This window comes from Notamacropus eugenii, chromosome 4, assembly GCF_028372415.1.
Source record: "Notamacropus eugenii isolate mMacEug1 chromosome 4, mMacEug1.pri_v2, whole genome shotgun sequence".
NCBI classification, from domain to species: Eukaryota; Metazoa; Chordata; class Mammalia; order Diprotodontia; family Macropodidae; genus Notamacropus; species Notamacropus eugenii.
The window spans coordinates 287,534,742-287,554,969 of NC_092875.1; the positions used below are offsets into that span (position 1 = coordinate 287,534,742).

General features: G+C 38.5%; 1 protein-coding gene across 3 annotated transcripts in view; it reads right to left on the minus strand.

Moving 5' to 3' along the window:
- CPA6 (carboxypeptidase A6) overlaps nucleotides 1–20,228 on the minus strand; it is a 365,360-nt gene that overhangs the window by 61,690 nt on the left and 283,442 nt on the right. For all 3 annotated transcript variants that reach the window (XM_072604784.1, XM_072604783.1, XM_072604785.1), the window contains 2 exons: nucleotides 19,059–19,160; nucleotides 18,055–18,159 (listed from right to left, as the gene is read on the minus strand). In XM_072604784.1, the coding sequence (XP_072460885.1) occupies nucleotides 18,055–18,159; nucleotides 19,059–19,160 (207 nt within the window). The remainder of the gene's footprint in view (nucleotides 1–18,054; nucleotides 18,160–19,058; nucleotides 19,161–20,228) is intronic.

Here is a 20,228-nt window from a genome sequence, read left to right on the forward strand (position 1 = left end):
GGGGTCATGGAAAGTCGGATATGACTGAAATAAATGAACAACAACAATATTTCCCATTAGAATGGTTGTCCTTTATGCTTGAAGTGAACCAAAATGACATCACTGTGTTAGGGTCCAGATACAATGTGTCTAACTATGACTGATCAGACCAATATGAAATCAGGCATAAATAGTTCACATGAACTTTTGGAATGGAAATGTCTCTAAATTTTGCATATCTCTTTGAGCTACTGCAATTCTGCTTTGTTCATGGAACATGGTCCCTTTTTTGTTGCAGGTACATCATGCTGGGGGGAGGGATGGTGGTGGAGGGCTCCTATGCCAGTGTTTCCCATGTCTCACAATTGATTCTAAAGTTCTTCAGAGAGATTTCAGAATGTGTTTGTAGCACTTCTTCTGACCTCTGTGTGAGTGCTTGCTTTGTGTGAGTTGTCCATAAAATTATCTTTCAGATAAAAGTAAGTTTGGCATTTGAATGCAACCTGGTCAGTCTATTGAAGTTACGCTCTTTGCAGCAGAGTTTGAATGCTAGACAGTCCAGCTCAAGAAAAGATCTCAGTGTCTGGTACATTATCTTGCCAGGTGATCTTCAGAACCTTCCTATGACAATTCAAATAGAAGTGATTCAGTTTCCTGGCATGGTGCTGATAGACTGTCTAGGTTTCACAGGCATATAACAATGAGGTCAGCACAATGGCTCTGTAGATCTTCATTTTGGTAGGCAGTCTAATATGTCTTCTCTTCCACACTTTCCTCCAGAGTCTCCCAAACACTGAGCTAGCTCTGGCAATGCATGTGTCAATCTCATCATCTGTGTGTACATCCCTGGAAAGTATATAGCCAAAGTAAGTGAACTTATTTAGAAGTTGCTAAATGAAAAATGAGAACTCTACAAGGTCAACCAGAAGGATAGTTCATCCATCTCTAAGAAGGCAGAGTTTAACTCTATCAAAAGTAAAGTGCAATCTTAGAGATGCAATATTCTTGGTTCAGAAAGAAGGCAGCTGAAATTCAGATTTACATTGACAGTAAGAATCCAACATTTGTTTATGATGCCCTGAAGGCTGTTTATGGGCCAAAGACCTATGTTGCATCTCAACTACTCAGTGTGAATGGAGCCACATTGATTAGTGATAAGGATATAATCCTGAAGAGATGGAGTGAACATTTTCATAGTGTTCTCAACAGATTGTCATCAACCAATGCTGAACCATTGACCATGTATCTCATTTTGAAGTCAATTCTTTTTTAGTCAAATTTTCCACTGAAGAAGAGGTTTTTTAAAGCCATTAGGCTCCTCTTGTGTGACAAAGAGCCTGGTGATGATTTGATTTTGGCAGAGATTTATAAGGTATGGAGTTCACTGCTCATACCAAAGCTGACTAAAATCTTCTGGATTATATGATAAGATGAGGTTATCCCCTAGGAATTCAAGGATGCCTCTATTACCTACCCCTATGAAAGGAAAAGGAAATAGATTGTCCTGTGACAACATGAGGTGGGGTGGGAGTCTCTTTCTTAGTAATTTTTAGCAAGATTCTTGCCAGAGTCCTTCTTAATAGGCTAATCCTTCACCTGGAAGATAATCATCTACCCAAGAGCCAATGTGGTTTCATAAAGGGTCAAAGGACAGTCAATATGGTGTTTGCTAGTTGACAATTCCAGGAGAAATGCCAGGAGCAGAATAAAGGACTATATACAACATTCATCAGTCTGACCAAGGCCTTTGATACTGTTAGTTGTGAGGACTTGGGGAAGATCATGGCAAAATTTGTTTGCCTAGAGAAGTTCATCAATATTGTTTACCAGTTCCATGATGACACACTTGCACAGGTCCTTCCCAGTCACCCAATGAGTGAAGCAAGGCTGTGTGCTTGCTCCCATGCTTTTTAGCATGGTATTTTTACCAAGGTTTTCAGATGCCTTCAATGAGGACAAAACTTGCAAGAAGGTCAGCTACTCCACTGACAATAAATTATTTAATTTGAAAAAGCTACAAGCCAAGACAAAAGTGGAGGGAGAGTTGGTGTATGACTGTTTGTTTTCAGATGATTGTGCACTCAATGCAGCCTGTGAAGCCAAGATGCAACAGACTATGGATATATTCTCTGCTGTTTGTGCTAATTTTGGCCTGAAAACACCAAGCAAACAGAGGTTGTCCATCAGCTAGCACTACACCATCCATATGTGGAACCACTGGTTACGCAAATGAAGAAATTCTGAATGCTGTGGATGAGTTCACTTACCTCCTTAGAATATGAGTTCCCCGGAGGCAGGGAGTATTTCAGAATTTCTTTGTATCCTCAGTGCTTAGCACAGTGACTAGCACTTAATAAATGTTTGATTTGACTTTTGGAACTTTAGATTGCTGTGTTACTTATTACTGTTGTGACTGGGGCCACGAGGGTCTACTCCTGTGTACTCATGTGACCTTGACAAAGTCAGTTAATACCCTTGGGTCTCAGTTTCCTTATCTGTAAGATTAGGCAGTTGGATGAAATAATCTTTAAGGTCTTATCTTACTCTAAGCCAAGTCTTATGACCCTATGATGTCTCTTCCAGTTGTCCATGTAGCCTAGAAATAATAATTATAGCTAATATTTATATAGTGCTTTGGGTTACAGAGTGCTTTGCCAATATTATCTCATTTGAGATTCATTACATCTATGGGAGGTAGGTACTATTATATCTATTTTACAAATGAAAAAACAGGAGAAGGTTAAGGTTAGGACCATTAAGTCTGTCAATAAATGTTTCTTGAGTGTCCACTCTGCGCTAGGCACTATGCCAAACATTAGGGGTACAAAGAAAGGAAAAGACAATCCTTGTTTTCAAGGAGCTCATAATTTAATGGGAGAGACAGCATGCAAACAAATTACATACAGAATAAACTGGAAAGATCAACAGAGGGAAGGCATTAAGATGGATCAGGAAAAACTTCCTTTTGGAAGCTGAAATTTAGCTGGGACTTGAAAGAAATCAGGGAAGTCAGAAGGAAGGAGAAATTTCCAGGTTTTGGGGACAGTCTATGAAAATACCTGGAGTTGGCACATGGGAGTGTCTTATTTAAGAAACCCCAGGAGGACAGTGTCACTGGATCACGGAGTATGTGGTGGTAGAGTATAAGGTATAAGAGGACAGGGCAGGTTACAAAAGGCTTTGAGGCAGCATTCAAACTTTGGTCCTCCTACTCTAGGTCCAGTTTTCTATTCATTGTATCACCTAGAATATAACATTGGACACAGAAACCTATGGGGACAGGCTTTTGTCACATTGACTCCATTTTCTGATTTAGCCAGTACCCTCTTGTCCATTTCCCCACTTCATGGATACCTGTCTAGCTAATTCTCAGAACTGTCCTTGGACTTTGGTATGCTCAGAATCATTTTCTTATTCTTGGAATTATTTCCTCCTAAGATTACTTGTCACAATTGTTTAGATAAGGATACCTACTCTAAGACAGATAGTACTTGGTTTTTCTTTTTCTTTCCCTTTATGAATCCATGATTTAGCTCATGTATGCCTCTTACTTGAGCTTGAATGGAAAATACCTGATTACCTGTTGTGCTTGGCTCAGCATTAGTTGTTTACCCATGACTGAATATGCTGTAATAATTTCCTTGGGGATCTTTCAGAGTTCATTGAACTGTTGGGTGTGAGTCTTGTGATTTTGCTTGAAAAGATCTATGCCTGTAGTTATCTATTAGCACCATGTCAGTCTGGATAGTGGAGAACAGTCACAGGCAGACACATTGTTCCCATGCTTGTATGGCTGAATGAGTTCAAATACTGACAATTTATTTTCTACAACCCTACTCCTATTGCTTTACCTCTGTCTGCCAGGTATATGTTCTGAGGATGTCTGTTCCCACCGTTCCTTCTAGGAGCTGGTTGCTATAGCACAATGCACTGGTGTGTGTGTGTGTGTGTGTGTGTGTGTGTGTGTGTGTGTGTGTGAGACAGAGACAGAGAAAAAGAGAAAGTGTGTATAAATATATCTATATCTATATCACATTGATTGGGAAGTCAGGACAGTGGTAATGGCAAGATGAAGGGTACATGTTTCTTATATAATAATAATAGTAATAAAAGTTAACATTTATTTAGTACTTACTATGTGCCAGACACTGTGTCAAAAGTGCTTTACAATTATTTCCTCTGAGTTTCACAACTATCTTGCAAGGTAGGTGTTATTATAATTCCCATTTTATAGATGAGGAAAATGAGGCAAACAATGGTTAAGAGACTTGTCCAAGGTCACATAGCTAGTTCAAGTGTCTGAGACTGGATCTGAAGTCAGGTCTTCCTGACTCCAAGTCTGGTACTCTATCTATTGCTCTGCCTAGCTGCCTCCAGATGCATCATGAGAATCTTTTGCTAGTAAACAACCATATCCAATGATTAGTGAGACTTCGTAGGCTCAAATTTTGATATCTGAATAAATTTTTTTTTGGAATGGCATAGTTGGCAAAATTGCACTTTCCTACCTAATTCACAGCAATACATTTTATCCTAATCTAATTTCTCCTATTTTTATTTGTGTATGTATCTCTTCTATTAGATTATAAGCTTCTTGAGGGCAGGGATTATAGTTTTCATTTTTGTATGTCTGTTGTTCTTTAAGTGCTTAGTAAAATCGTTTTTTAGTATGCATTGAAAGCTTACTTTTAAGCTCTAACTTTGCCACTTGTGTGACCTTTGACAACAATTAATTTCTCTGAATGTCAGCTTAGTCTCTTGAAAATTTGTTTTGCGGTCATTTTAAACTTAGCAACCATTAGTAAAGTATCCAAATACACAGGAGTGCGTATGAAACCACAACTATTATTGCTTAGAACTTGTTTAAACATAAACAAACACATCCCTTCACAGCTTACAGCAGTGGTGGTACTATGACAATGTTGACTTAAAGAGGAAAACTAGCTACTCATTCACTTTCTCTGACTCCCACCCTCAAGTGGACAGAGGATTCTTTCCCAACTCTGTTACTGTCCTGGTGGATATCACCATTCTGTCTACTCTACCTCTAAGGGGTGGAGAAAGATGGGGCTCTTTAAGCCAGTCCAGGAGGGCAGGAGAGGCATTGCAGGGGATCTGCCAAAGGTCACTGGTATAGAAAAAGAGATAATTATGAAAAAATGTTAACAGAAGAAGGAGAGGGGGAAGGGAGGAAGGGAGAGAGAGAGAGAAAATGAACGGGGAAATACAGGTAGCAGGAGATGAATCAAAGTATTGTATTTCTCTTACAGATAAAAAAGATATGTAATTTAAAATGCAGATAATTTTCCTTATGATGAGCTAATTTCTGTTAGGTAATTAAATATGAAATTTTATTTGCCTAATCAAGTGCTTGGCAGATTTTATATCTAATTATCAGTGTTGCAAAGGGATTAGCTATCTTCTCAATTTTCCATGTATTCCCTTTTACTTAGCACATTTTGCACATGTGCTTTAGTTACTCTTCTTGGAAAGCACTATTTTATTTTTAGTCTACATGTGGCAATGCCACAGTTTTCAACCAAAACCTCTGGTTTTTATCCCTAGGTTTGAGGACTTATTTTCCTAAACTTAATGTTCACAAAAACTAAAGCAGTATGAAAAGAGACCATACTTTCATTTATTTATGTATAATCTGAGACAGGCAACTTGTACCTCAACCTCAGGATATGGATCTTATATACTGACACTTTTACTTGATGTGGATTCTTCTCTCATCCTGGAGAAGCCTTCTAAACTCTGAGATATCTAACTTCTTCCATCCTATGACTTAGAAAACATAAATTCTTCTTGATTCCAACAATTCAAAAGACACAAAAGTCTTGTTTACCAGTCTATTTGCTATGAATGATTTCTTAGTTTAGAGTAAGTTTTGAGTCCTGTATCATAGCCCATCATTTGGGACCAAGACTGGTTCTTGACATAGAGGAACATAGAGGAAAAACAACATATTTACATATAGGAAATTCATTTTTCATTGGCCAAAATATAGTCAACAGGCTTTGTCACTGACAGATAAATATAAAAAAGACAGAAATATGAGCTAGATTGATAAACCTTGATTTCTTTTCTTATTTTTTGTTATAGCATACTAGGAATCAATTTATAGAGATCTTTGATGTCTCATTCAACATAAGAATTGAAAAAGAAACACCTAATTTTAGCCTAGGAGTGCTCTTTCTGGCATTTGTCAGCTGCATTTGGTGGCTATTACTAAAAGGCTATAATTCCACCCTTAGCTGGGAGAGGTTCTACCCACTACACCCAAGTAGTCTGAATCTGATGAGGATTTGGCTTGACTAGCCAAGCCTGAGTCTATGAGTCTATGGTGCTTCCATAGCACCACTCAGCTGAGACCAATGAGGACCATCAGAACCCAGAGGTGCAATACTCCTAGGGAAGATGCTACCTCTACTGAGTAGGACCAGTGAGAGCGGTATGATGACATCACCAGAAGGCATTGGTGGCTCTGTAGAGTCAGAGATATGAGTACTCCTCCCTTTACATGTGTGCCTTAGACAAATGTGTTCTTCGTGCTGCTGCCCATTACATGTGATCCCTAAGTTTCTCACTCTCCCCATTCATGATCCCCATCTATGGTTCATCTTCCAATCAGAATATAATATATATTGGTGGGACAGTGTGCCCTAGGTTTTTGGGGAATGTGCTATTTCAAGTGTTCTTTTTATGCAATTTCATCAAATCCTTTTTCTTTGAATTAGTGGTGTCCTCTGACTAACTAGAGAGAAAGGAAAGACATTAGTGTCGGCTCATGAACTGTGATTTTGAATGAAGCTTGTCCATGGAGAAACAAGCAGTATTCAAGTTCTACTTGTAAATGAGGTAGGAATTATCTTCTATCAATTTCATGTTTCATTTCAGGGTAGATGTGACTGCAAAGATCAGAGATGGTGGGAATTGCCTGATGTTGGAAAGTTTCACACCAGGAGAGAATTTAAAGTTTTTCTCCCATTCTTCGTGTCTTTGCTCTAACCATAAATCCCATAGCTTCCATTATAGGTGATAGAGTCTAAGGTCATCTCTATATTTCTTACACGTTGGGCACATTTTCCTTCCCTAAGACAGCAAACTTTAACTGATAGGCTTTTCTTTCTGAAAGTGCACTGCCTCTCTCTATGGAATTTTAACAGGCTACTGTTTCTAAAAGCTTTTGACAGGCACTATTGAGTTAGCTCAGTTCCATTGTCTTGAGTCTTCAATTTGTGCCTTTTGGCTCACTTTCAAAAATGATCTATGATACAAAGGCGATAGTGAACTTTTTCTTGGCAATGCAGAATTATTTGAGCCAAGAATTAATGCTACAAATAACTCATGGGCCAACATAGTACCGGCCCATTTGAAATACTCAATCTGAGAGGTTGGCAATAGCAAACTGCTGAAAGTGAATCAGGCAGAAATTGTTTTACACATTTAGAGGTGATTCTGACAGAGGAGACAAACACAATTCTATCAGCATCAGAAAAAATGAAGTCTAAGTATCAAATAAAAAATACTGAGGTAACTAGAGGTCACATCCAAAAGGTATATTTTGCTAAACAAAACTGCAATATTCATTCTACCCACCCTCAAGCTCTAACATTTTCTCAGAATTTTAACTGTTACATTCCTAAATCTTCCTCTTTTCTGCTTAGCCTCTTATTGAATCATGTACTTAGCATCAGAAATGTGTGAAGATGTGGGAGAAGGGGTAGGGTCATTGCTGGGCACCTGAGGAGCTTCAAGAGGAATCTGATTGGTCTCAGGGTAGGCGGATACAACATAGAATCAAACAGGCTCTGGGGATTTGAGAAGCAAGAGAGAAAAGATGGTTTGAGAGAATTGGTCTATTTTTAGCACATTGGTTTTGGCTATTTACTGAATTTTCTCCGTATGTTCATTAAATGCTCTCTTATTCCCTTTTGATTTATTATTTCACCTACCTAGCACTCTAACTGCAGATAAGTAATGCTAAGCAAAATGGTTCTGAAAAACATGTGAGAAGTTTTCTTGTTTCTATCAATTGCCTCACTACTTATTCAGTCACACGGGCTCTCACCTTTGGACTCAGTGACTCTTTTATCTATTTCATTCCACATTCTCGAAGAGGCCATCTCCTTAGTTGTTGGTGTATTTTCTCTCTGATAATTGCCTTGTATGTACCTTCACCTCCCAGATATGAGTTCCTTGAGGACAGAGATTGATATTTGTTTTGCCTTGGTAACCCCAGTACCTGGCATTCATACCTTGCAATCAATCAATCAGTCAATGAGCAAGACTTTACCAAGTGCCTATCATGCACCAGGTACTGTGCTAAGCACTAGGGATATAGTTACAAAGAATGGAACTCTCTCTTCCATTTAAACAGGGGAGATGACAAATATGTATATAAACACATTTGTTGTTGTTGTTCAGTAGGTTGGTTGTATCTGACTGTATGTGACTCCATGGACAAAGTCTATGGGGTTTTATTGGCAAAGATACTGGAGTGGTTTGTCATTTCCTTCTCTGGTTTGTCTTCATTTTACAGATGAAGAACTGAAGGAAGTAGGGGTTAAGTGACTTGCCCAGGGTTATACAGCTGTTGTATGAGGTCAGATTTGAACTCAGATCTTCCTGATTCCAGGCCTGGTGCTCTATCCATTGTACCACCTAGCTTCCCCTCTATCTATCTACCTATCTATCTGTCTGTCTATCTATCTATCTGTCTACATCTACAAATATATATGTATCTATCTATATATGCACATACAGCATAGATATGAACATTAATACACATATACAAAGTATTTAAATATAAGGTAGTCTGAGAGGGAGAGGGAGGGAAGTTGAAATTGAAGAGATTAGAAAAGGTTAGAAGACGGTGCCTAAGCTACCTCTTAAAGAACCAAAGAGAAGTGTGAGGCAGAGGAAAGGAGAGAGTGCATTTTAGGCATGAGGGACAGTCAGTGCAAAGACACAGAGAAGACAGAGAAAAGGTATCGTGAATGAGGAACAGAGAAGGCAAGTTTGGCTGAATCATAGAGTACAGAAGGGGGGGTAATATCCATCGAGTCTAGACAGGTGGGATATCTCATGTAGAGTGTTAAAAGTTAAAAAGAGAAGTTCATATTTTATCCTAGATCATTAGGAAGCCAATGGAGTTGGTTGAGTAGGGGAGATACCTGATCAGATCTGCAGTTGAGGAAAAGTACTTTGGTAGCAATGAGTAGGAAGGAATGGGGTGGTGAGACAGTTAAGTCAGGGAAAACAATTGGAAGTGTTGAAATAATCTAGGTGAAAGGGGAACTAAGGCTTGAACTAAGATGGTAGCTCCATGAATAGAGAGAAGGGATCATATAAGAAAGATGCTGTGAATATAGAACGGGCAAATTTGGCAACCGAATGGATATATGGTGTGAAGGAAATAGAAGAATCCAGGAAATGCCACCATCATGAATCTGGGACACTGGAAGAATGGAAGTAGGCTTAAACAGAAATAGGAAAGTTTGGGAGAGGGAAGATTTAGAAGAAAAATGAGCTCATTTTTAGAAACGATGGATTTAAGATATCTCTGGGAAACACAACTTGAAATGTGTAATAGTCAATTCATGATATAGGACTGAAACTTGGGGGAGAGACTAGGCTGGATATATAGAAAGCTGGATATATAGATTTGGGAGTCATCCCTAAGGAGATGATGAATAAATTCATGGACCCATGGATGCTGAAGAATTTATAGAGAGAAAGAGAGGGAGGGAGGGAGAGAGAAAGAGAGACAAACAGAAGAGAGGCAAGACAAAACTTGGGGTACCTAAAAAAGCTTGTTAGATTAGATTGGCCTTTAGAGTGGTTTTTCTTCCCCAATCAGACTGTAAACTTCTCAATAACAGACAATGCTTTGTCCTCGGTTTCCTTTTCACTGATTAGCATGGTGCCTCCTTATATAGAAGTAGGGGTTCAGTCAGTATTTGGTGACTGATTTTTTTCTTTGAGATAGTGATCATCTCCATTTTTTCTATTTCTAGTGCTCTTTTAAAAAACTAACTTCTATGTCTTTATGTTGTTATCATTATGAGAGCTTCCTAGCTGGATGTTGTAATTCCAGGCTCTATTCAGTCCTGCATACGACTACCCTGCTTATCTTCCTAATGTAATGGGGTTTAGCCAATGGTCCTAGTCTTTATGTGTATTCACAGAATGCCACTGATGTAGTTCCAGAGAAGGGAGAGCCTGATTTTGAGAAAGTCTTCATGACATGTAATGGAAATAACTTGGGGAGGCCATGTCTTATCTATAGAAATTCTGTAACCTTACTCAGTCTGCTAATCATGTGTTGAATATCAATCAGCCTTTTTCATTGGATACAGTTCCACCACTCTCTCTGGGAAGAATGGACTTAGATGATACAATTTCAGTATGGCAGCCCATTAACATCTACTAAATGGATTCTTATCTCAGGTATTGATGGATTGACTATAGAACCCATTATTGACTCAATTCCCAGACTACCAGAGTCCTAAAGTTCTGGACCCCTAGATTTCTAGACTCCTGGATTCCAAGATGGCTTGCAACTCTAACTTTTTGAAACTCCCAAGGTAGTAACCTCCAACATCTTTGTCCTGAAATGAAAGAACAAATGCCCAGAGAGGAAAAGAACCGATACTTGGATTCACTGGAAGAAGGTCCAAGTCTTCTCTCTGCATGGCATTGTCTTTCACCAGATTCCAACTTTCAGGAGGAAGTCAGCCAAAAAAGGAGGTCAAAACAAGACTGAAGAATCCCAATCCCAATCCCAACTTGCCTGCTAAGTAACACCTCCTTGAAGGGTCCAGTTCTGATTCTACAGTCAGGCAAAGGGGCCACTCTTTAACATGTGGTTCCACATTGGAATCAGTTACAGAAAGTCTATGAATGTCTCAAAGTCTGTCTAAGGCATTTGCATTATGTGTCATCAAGACAATTCTGAAGAAACAGGGTCTCTAGTATCTGCTACCAGGGGAATTGTATCCGTGGTACTTTACACATGCTCAGAAGGACTGGGCTTATTGAATAGTACTCTGTTACACTAAAACATAGCTTTCATCACGTCGTTTGCTTGCTTAATGGCTTCCAATTTTCTTTTACATAATAAACCAATACTTCTGTATTGTTTAGTTCCTAAGAGTAAAACATGGCTGATCCCACCTTCTATTTGAATATACAGCTATTACCCCTATATTCTAAAATGGTTCATCATTTCACTTTCTCAGACAAGGGGTTCAGTCTTAGCTCTATGTCATTACTCTTTACTCTGTGCATTTAAATCCTATCTTTCCTCTAAGGTCCATGTTAAGTTCCGTGTCTTCCAGAAAACTTCCTGTTCTCTGACCCTCATTGATTCCTCTGCCTATAATTTTTATAGCACTTCTACACTATGCTGCGCAATTTCACACTTCATTTGATGTTTTCTCCTGTTTTTACACCTTGATTGTAGGTTCTTTGGGGGAACAGACAACACTTTATATTTTGTCTTCATCCCTCATAAAGTCTCATGCTGATTGCATACTAGAAACAACCATACAAAACATTTGTTGGATAATGATATAAAAATCTTCCAGGGATGAGAAAATCAGCTTTTTTAATTCAATTTCATAATTTTATTTAGTTTTTATGGCTGTTAATTTTCACTATCTCAAATCTACTTTTTTCTGCCTTCCTTGAAGTTCTTTCTTTTTTTTAACCTCTAAAAACTCCTTTGGGTTGATAGCCTATAACTCCTTCAACTTTTTTCAGGGCTTCATTCTACTTCCTTTGGGCAATGTCTTTGGATTTTTGCCACTTCTTTTGATCTTATTTGTTCACATTCTCCAGTTGTCTTTCTCCTCCACTGAAGTGAAGAAAAACTAGTAACATCTATCTTGCCTGTTATTTTTGTAAACCTTATTGCCTATGGGCAGCATTTCTCCAAACTACTTTCTACTTCTAGAGGGGAGAGGAGCATCTGGTGATTTCAATACTGACTCTGCTAAAGCCAAAGAAAATATCATAGTACCATGGATAACGGTACAATGTTAGCAATGCTTCTGCAGCTTTTGTAATAAGCAATCATTTACAAGAGAAAGATTTTCCAATCATGATCCATCAAATTAATTTTAATTTTCTTTTGCTTGTGGGAGCTCCTAACCATGACCAAAATAGAATTTGATGGACTCCAAGTGTTAGGAAATAGGGAGGAAGAAGGCAAGTATAGAAATCAGAAAAAAAGCATGAAAAATGAAGTGAGTGTTTTCTGACACAATTAGATGGCTTCCAGTTTGAGAGATGAAGCAACAAAAAAATACATGGTATAATTTACATTTCTGATGGCCTGTTTTCCATTTAGCAGCTGTTGATTCTTTGTTTGAAATATGAGTTTCCATTTAAGTGAATAAAAATAAATAAGAAAACAAGTTTTCCATTCAGGAATACTAACTGCTGATTTTGTGGTTCTCTATTCATTGGGGAACCCAGACACTTAGGATTCTAGATTTAAAGCTAGCAGGTACATCATGGTTATTTAAATTCAACCTCTGCATTTTTTGTTGTTCAGTTGTTTAAGTTGTGTCTGACTGTTCATGACTACATTTGGAGTTTTCTTGGCAAAGGCACTAATGTGGTTTGCCATTTCCTTCTCCAGCTCATTGTACAGATGAGGAAACTGAGGTAAACAGGGTTAAGTGACTTGCCCAGGGTCACACAATTAGTAAGTGTCTAACTCACAAAAATAATTCTACTTAACTCCAGGTCTGGCACTCTATCCATAGCACCACTTATCTGCTTTTCATTTTACTGACAAGGAAACATGGGCCTGGAGAGGTTAAATGTTTTGACCAAGGTCATGGGAGACACAGAAATGCAAGTGGAGGTTCAGAGAACTGCAGAATGTTAGAGCTAGGAGAGAACACTGAGATGACTGAGTCTAATCTTTTTGTTCTGCAGATGAATAAACTGAGGCCTAGAGAGGAAAATGACTGATTCAAGATTATACAGCTAGTTAGTAGTGAAGTCAGGACTAGAACCCAGGACTCTTGATCTTGGTCCAGGGCTTTGCCTAATCCAAGCATGCCATGGGGATGCAGGAATACTGATAGGAGGAGGGAGGAGAGGCATGGAGGCAGGGCCCCTGTTCCTCTGAGGATGATGTTCCTCCTGGCATGCAAAGTTAGTATGGGGTGGCAAAGGAGTACTCTGAAGGGGAGATAGAGGGAAGGAGAAATGATGGTTCTGAGTAAATAGGCCAAGTCTGGCATCTAGTTCTAGTGTTAGAATCACATATAGCAAGGGTAGTTGTTCCAGGGGGACACAGATGGCTTGATTTTAGCACTGTTAAAGATCCTGTATTGCTTATGCAGACATTCTCTCTCTCTCTCTCTCTCTCTCTCTCTCTCTCTCTCTCTCTCTCTCTCTCTCTCTCTCTCTCTCTCTCCTCTTTTTCCTTTCTCTCTCTGTTTCTCTCTCTCTCTCTCTGTGAGTCTGTGAAATTAAAGTCAGGGAAAGCCTGAGAATGATTATTTCAAGCACAGGTGTGAAAGAGAGTTATCATTAACAGGATTATAGTGTCTTTGAGTGGCAAGGAGCTGAGAGATCCCATAATCTATGATAATAGCTGACCATCAGAAGTTCTACAAGGTCAGAGACTGCTTTCTTTGCTCTTTAATTTCCCAGTGCCAGCACATAAGAAGTGTTGCAGAAATGTTTGCCATGTATAGGCCCTCATCGCTTCATGATGTTGCAATACCCTGCAGGTTGGCCTCCCTGTCACATGTCTCTCTCCACTCCAGCCCATCTTCCATTCAGCTGCCAAAGTCATCTCACGATGAAGGTCTGACCATGTAATCCTCCACCCTCAATAAACTAAAGTACTTCCCTTTTCCCTCCAGGATCACATATAAAATTGTCGGGCATTCAAAGCTCTTCACAACCTGCAAACCCCACTCCCTTTTCCAATCTTTTACACTTTATACCCCACCATGTACTTTGTGATCCAGCCATGTTGGCCTTGCTGTTTTGCACATAAAACATTCCATCTTCAAACTCTGGGCATTTTCACTGACTCATGTTTGGGATTCTCTCCATCTTCATCTTTACCTCCTGGTTTCCTTCAAGTTCCCCTAAATCCCATCTTCTATGGAAAATCTTTCCTGATCTTCCCCCTTAACTCTAATGCTTTCATTCAGTTGATTATCTCCAATTTATCCTTGTTTGTGCATAGTTGTTTACATTAGACCAGGAGGGTTTGAAAGGAGGCATTGTCTTGTAGCATGTTTCTTGGAAATATAGTAGGTACTTATAAATACAAGTATACACTCAGAGATATTGTGGGTTTGGCTCCAGGCTGCCACAATAAAGTGAATTTTGCAATAAAGTGAGTCACATGAATTTTTTGGTTTTCTAGTGCATATAAAAGTTTGGTTAACCTAGCACTTAGTCATTGAATGGGCATTGCCTCAGACAAACTGAGACCTGGGAAAGATCTTCATTTAGAAAGGCCAAGATCACCCACTACATCCTGGGCCATTGCCAGTCATCTTGACTTGTATCTTGCTGCTGGACTCCAATGAGTCTGGAGGAGAGGGTGAGGCTCACAACTTTGCACAGTTCTGTCTCACTTAAACCCATTTCATGTACAAGTCAATACCTCACCCTTGTGACTTCATTGGTCCTCTTCAAGAATGAAGGATGAACAACACTCTACTGTAGTACATTAAGAGTGCAATAGTATTACATTAAAAAACTCCAAGATACCTTAATTGAAAATATATTTCTTTTTGTTGAAAAATGACAACCATCAGTGGAGCCCTTAACGAGTGAAGGAGTGGGTCTTGCCTCGATGTTGGTGCCTGCTGACCGATTAGTGGTGGTTGCTGAAGACTGTGGTGGCTATGTTAATTTCTTAAAATACGACAACAGTAGCCATGTTGATTCTTCCTTTCACTCGAACACTTAGAGATCATTATAGGGCCTTTATTGGTCTAATTTCAATATTGTTGTTTCTCAGGGAATAGGGAGGCCCAAAGAGAGGGCTGGTGGGTGGGTGGAGCAGTCAGAACACATAAAACATTTATTAAGTTCTCTGTCTTATGTTGGTATGGTTCACAGTGCCCCAAAACAATTACAATAGTAACTTCACAAGATTACCATAACAGACATAAAAGTAATGAAAAAGTTTGAAATATTGTGAAAATTACCAAAATGTGACTCAGAGACATGATGTATACACATGCTGTTGGAAAAATGGTGCTGATAGACTTGCTTGACACAAACCTTCAATTCGTGAAAAACGTGATATACGTACAACTCAGTAACGTAAAGTACAATAAGACAAGGCATGCCTGTACTTATCGACTGACTGTATTGAATTGTTATGTGGTTATAAAGCACCTAATACTACAACACCCTTGATCTTTGCAATAATCCCATGAGGTACATCATTCTAGTATTACTTCTCTTTATTTCATAGATGAGAAAAACTGAAATTCCTAGAGTTTAATTGGCTAATTGGTGGCAGCAGGGACTCAAACTCAGGTCTCTTGTCTCCAAAGCCAATAATACAGTTTTAACTGGTTTTATCTGGTTGGTTTTCTTCATGTGCCTACATCAGTTATGGATGTTATTTAGTTGTTTTTCAGTTGTGTCTGATTCTTTGTAACCCCTTTTGGGATGTTCTTTGCAAAAATATTAGAGTGGTTTGCCATTTCCTTCTTCAACTCATTTTACAGATGAGGAAACTGAGGAAAACAGAGTTAAGAGACTTGCTCAGAGTCACACAGATAGTGAAGCCAGGTTTGAAATGAGGAAGAGGAGTCTTTCTGACTCCAGGTCCTGCACTCTATCCACCATGCCACCTTGTTATTTCACTTATGAATGTAGAGATGGGCAATATGATGGTAGCCAGAGAGGAAGTCCTGATTATGACAGCACTGCTGCCTCAGACTCTGTTGGGGGTGATGGTGGGAAATAGAGTGCCTTATGCCTCCTTTTGCTTTAAAGTTTTCCTGCATGGTTGCCATACACTCATATATCCATTCACCTAAAAGCTACCTGTCATTAATCTAGTTTGGCACTACTCAGCTGATGAGGGCAACATTGGATGGTTAGGCAAGAGGCAGAGTACCATGGCAGAAGTCAGGTAGTTTAAGTGAGGGGAGGTGTTGCTGTGTGTGTGTGTTTGTGTGTGTGTGTTGGGGAGTGTTTCATGAACAGGGATGTTGTCCTATTCTGAAGTAGACTGTTTCCCTGTGGAGATGCCCTGATCTATCTCTGACACATCAACAAACTCAATGAATAGTGCAGGATGATGGTACATCAATGTGCTCAGTGAATACCACTGAATGATATAAGAAGTAAATGACAAGCAGAGTTGTTTTGATCAAGATAATTCTTCTCTTTATTTCCTCCTTATTCCATGGTAGAAAAAAGAATGGAATTACCCCATTCTTTGAGGGAACTAACCCTGTGTTACCTTTCCAGGAATAAAATTCAACTACATTCATTGCTAAACCATTGTATATATCACTCCCCTGACTAGAAACCTCTCTCCTTGTCACACTGTCAAACTGAATTTCTTTCTGTCTGTGAAACTCACTTCAAGATTCATCTCCAAGAAACTATTACATACTCATAGAACAATAACTCATATTTATATAGTGCTGTAAGAGTTACAAAGTACTTTCTTCAAAATAGTTCTTTGCATAAATGCCATTTTTTCTTCTTGTTCAGCAATGTCTGACTCTTCAGGACCCCATTTGAAATTTTCTTGGCAAAGATACTGGAGTGGTTTGCCATTTCCTTCTCCAGCTCATTTCACAGATGAGGAACCTGAGGCAAATAGGGTTAAGTTACTTGCCCAGGGTCACACAGCTAGTAAGTGTTTGGGGTTGGATCTAAACTCAGGAATGTAAGTCTTCCTGATTCCAAGCTGAGTGCTCTATCAACTTCACCACCTAACTGCCTTCCCTGACCACTCAATCAATTAATCACTCAATCAAAAAGCACTTATTAAGCATCCACTTAATCACATACACTGCTCTAGTACTCCAGGGGCCAATTCCCTCCAACTTGAAAATTATTTTGTATTTATGTGATATAGGATTTGAGTTTACTTGTCTATGTTACCTTGCATGCATTTTGTAGTACTTATCTGTTTAAGCTCTTTGAATATAGGGACTATTTCATTTTGTGTCTGCATTCCAAACCCTAAAATACAGTGCCCGGAAAATAACAGTTACTTAATAAATGCTTGTTGAATGAATGAGTAAATGATACATAGTTAGTGCATGTATTGTTTTATGGATGAATCAATTTAAGCTCAAAGAAGTAAAATGACTTGCTTTTGGTCACAAAATAAAAGAAATATTGACTCTAGAATTCAAACCCAGGTCTCCTGATGCCAGGTCCAGCTCTACGGACATCCACATCACCACTACAAAACTCTATTATTTTTAGCAGGCTTCCTTTTTCCTGGTCCTTTCCTCAATGTGCCTCTTGTTCTGTTTGTACTTACTCTGTTTTCACATCCTTATTTCCCATCAGGTGGTGTCCTTTAATTTAATTTTATTATTTTGCCTGACGGCACAGCAACTAGTACAGTGTTCTGTATTGAATAGACGAATCTTATGCATGATTTCTCTCTCCATATGATGCTTAATGTATGCTGACTAAAAAAGATTAGGGAGTGGCAATTCATAGATTTAGTGGATAAGTAACTGCTTTACCCCACTGAGTGGGACTGGGTGAAAATGTCAAATGTGTAAATAAAAGAGTGACACTATAAAGCACAAAAGTCCTTCCATTACATCATTAATAAATATAGCTGAGGCAAAGCCATTTTGAGGAGAAGATGAAAGGAACCATGAACTCCAAGCTGCCATACATGGGACAATTTCCTGCCATTCAGTTAGTATTAAGTATTTCAGCTACTTTAGTTTCATAACATTCAGTTGACTGCCAGTGGCTTTAAAACTCGCTTTTCTTGCTCCTGGAGAGAATAAACACCCACAGGAGCACTGCTAGGCCATGAATCCTGAAACAGAAGGACTGCAAAAAAGGGTTTCAACTTACTTCTTTTACGAACCATTGACAAAAGGCAGGACCAATCCATTCTCTTGCGTGAATACCGCAGTCTATCCAGACAGCTCTTTTGTAAGCCCGGGATCTTCTGCCCAGCTGAAAACAAAACGTATTCATAATAACCATCTCAGGCTTTTTTGATTCAGTGACCAACAGGAAGATTTCAGAATCATCCTTCAGTGTTCCTTTATTTTGTTGAATAAGCAACCAAAAAAGGGAATGGATTTACTATCTGTCCAGGAAGTCTAGGCCTGTCTTATGCAGAACGGGAAAATATCCTGCCCCATTTACAAATCAGAGAACCAAAAATATTCTTCAAATCTGTTGTCTCTTCCTTTGAGTATTGTCTCATGGGCCATACACTAATACAAGTTTTATGATTGTGCAGTAACATTTTTCCTACAAAATTTCTCAAAGAGGCATCTCTATGCTTTAGAAAGAGCCTTTTTCTGGGGTGTGGTAGGGAAGACATAACATGAAGCAGAAACCAGTAGGACTTTGCTGAGCTCAATGGAATGAAGGAAGCACCTGGTGACAGTTTTTTCCTTATATACCCTTGTTTTTTATGCTATTTCTAACATGAGCTAGATGATTTCCAATTCAGCATTCAATTTATAGCCCCTGATGTAATATTCAGAAGAGGTCTTAGCTATATCTAGCTCTTCAAAAGTTTGTCTTAAGCATTGAAAAAACATATAATTTCCTAGACAATTAATTTTCCAAATGCATCAGCTGAAGAAGATTTTCCAGCATTTTCAGTTAGGAAAAATAAGTTATAATCCAACAGCCTAATGGTAAATTTTTTTTTCCCACATTAGCAGTTGAGGTTGACTTTTAGGAATACATGAGAATTGTAAAGTTCTCTCTACTACCCCCACCTCAACCAACCCCATGACAAAGTGGAAAAATATAAATGTTTTGAGAAGTACTTCATCTGAAAAAAAGTAGGCACTATGCATTCCATCGAACATAGCAATTTCTTATTTTATTTTTACCTTTAATATAAAAAGAGATCTTCCCTCATATGATTTTCCTATAGAAAACATGTGAACGAGACCTGGGTGGGTTTTATTCAAATGATGCATCCAATTTTGAATCTAAAATCAGAAAAGTAAAAAGAAAATTCTGTCAGTCAATTACAATTATGGCAGAAAAGAGAGAACCTGAAAAGGACAAAGAGAATGCCAGTATGAACTATCACATGGAACATGACCTACACAGAAAATCCCACTTTGTGTGCCCTATACTTGAGGCAACCTATTTGATCCCATTTCATTTTCTGCCTTTTTATTTTTAATAGTATGATGCCTCTTTAGGTCTAGTTTTTAAAGCATTCCTTCTGTCTGACATACTAATACTGTAGATCATTGATGCATTAATGACAGTTTTGCTGTAGAGACAGCTATGCAGGAAAAATTAGTCAAGTTGCACTGGATATCTTTTGATGGTTAGACCTTTTTGAGTTTTCTGCTCTCTGCCTAGTGGGTAGGGGGTAAGAATTAGAAATCAACTTCAGGAAAATATGGATCTCAAAGATCTGAATTCATCTGTATCATCATTTTTTCTTTAGAGGAAGGGTAGGTAAGATCTCATGGGATTAAAATTTCATAGGGAAGTCAGCCCAGGAGGGATAGGAGTCTCCTACAAATGAAATTCTGGAAACATGAAGAGATGAAATTCTGATGAAAAGGAAAAACAGGAATTGACTTAAGAGACTAACATGAAAACCCAAAGAACTAATCAACCTAGATGTGTAGGAAATGGAAGCAAGGGCAGGTAACAGAAGATGAATCATTAATGAACAATGAACTTCAACTTGGAGTACTCTTATGAGAGAAATTTTAGAAGTGTTCAAGCTCAGAATGTTGCACAGCAGATTTTTGTTCATGGGTGAACTGGACTAGGTGGACTTTAAGCTCCTTTCTGTGATTCTCTTGCGTTTAGGGTTACTGTTACAATCTTTTTTTTTTTTTTTACTAAGCAGTCTTAAAATTCATGAAATAAGAATTGCACTTACTCTAAACTTATATTTATCCATATATTTATATAGATATCTCTATCTATCTGTCTGTCTATCTACCTATCTATCTGTCTATCTATCTATCTATCTATCTATCTATCTATCTATCTATCTATCTATCTAGTCATTTTTCAGTTGTGTCCAA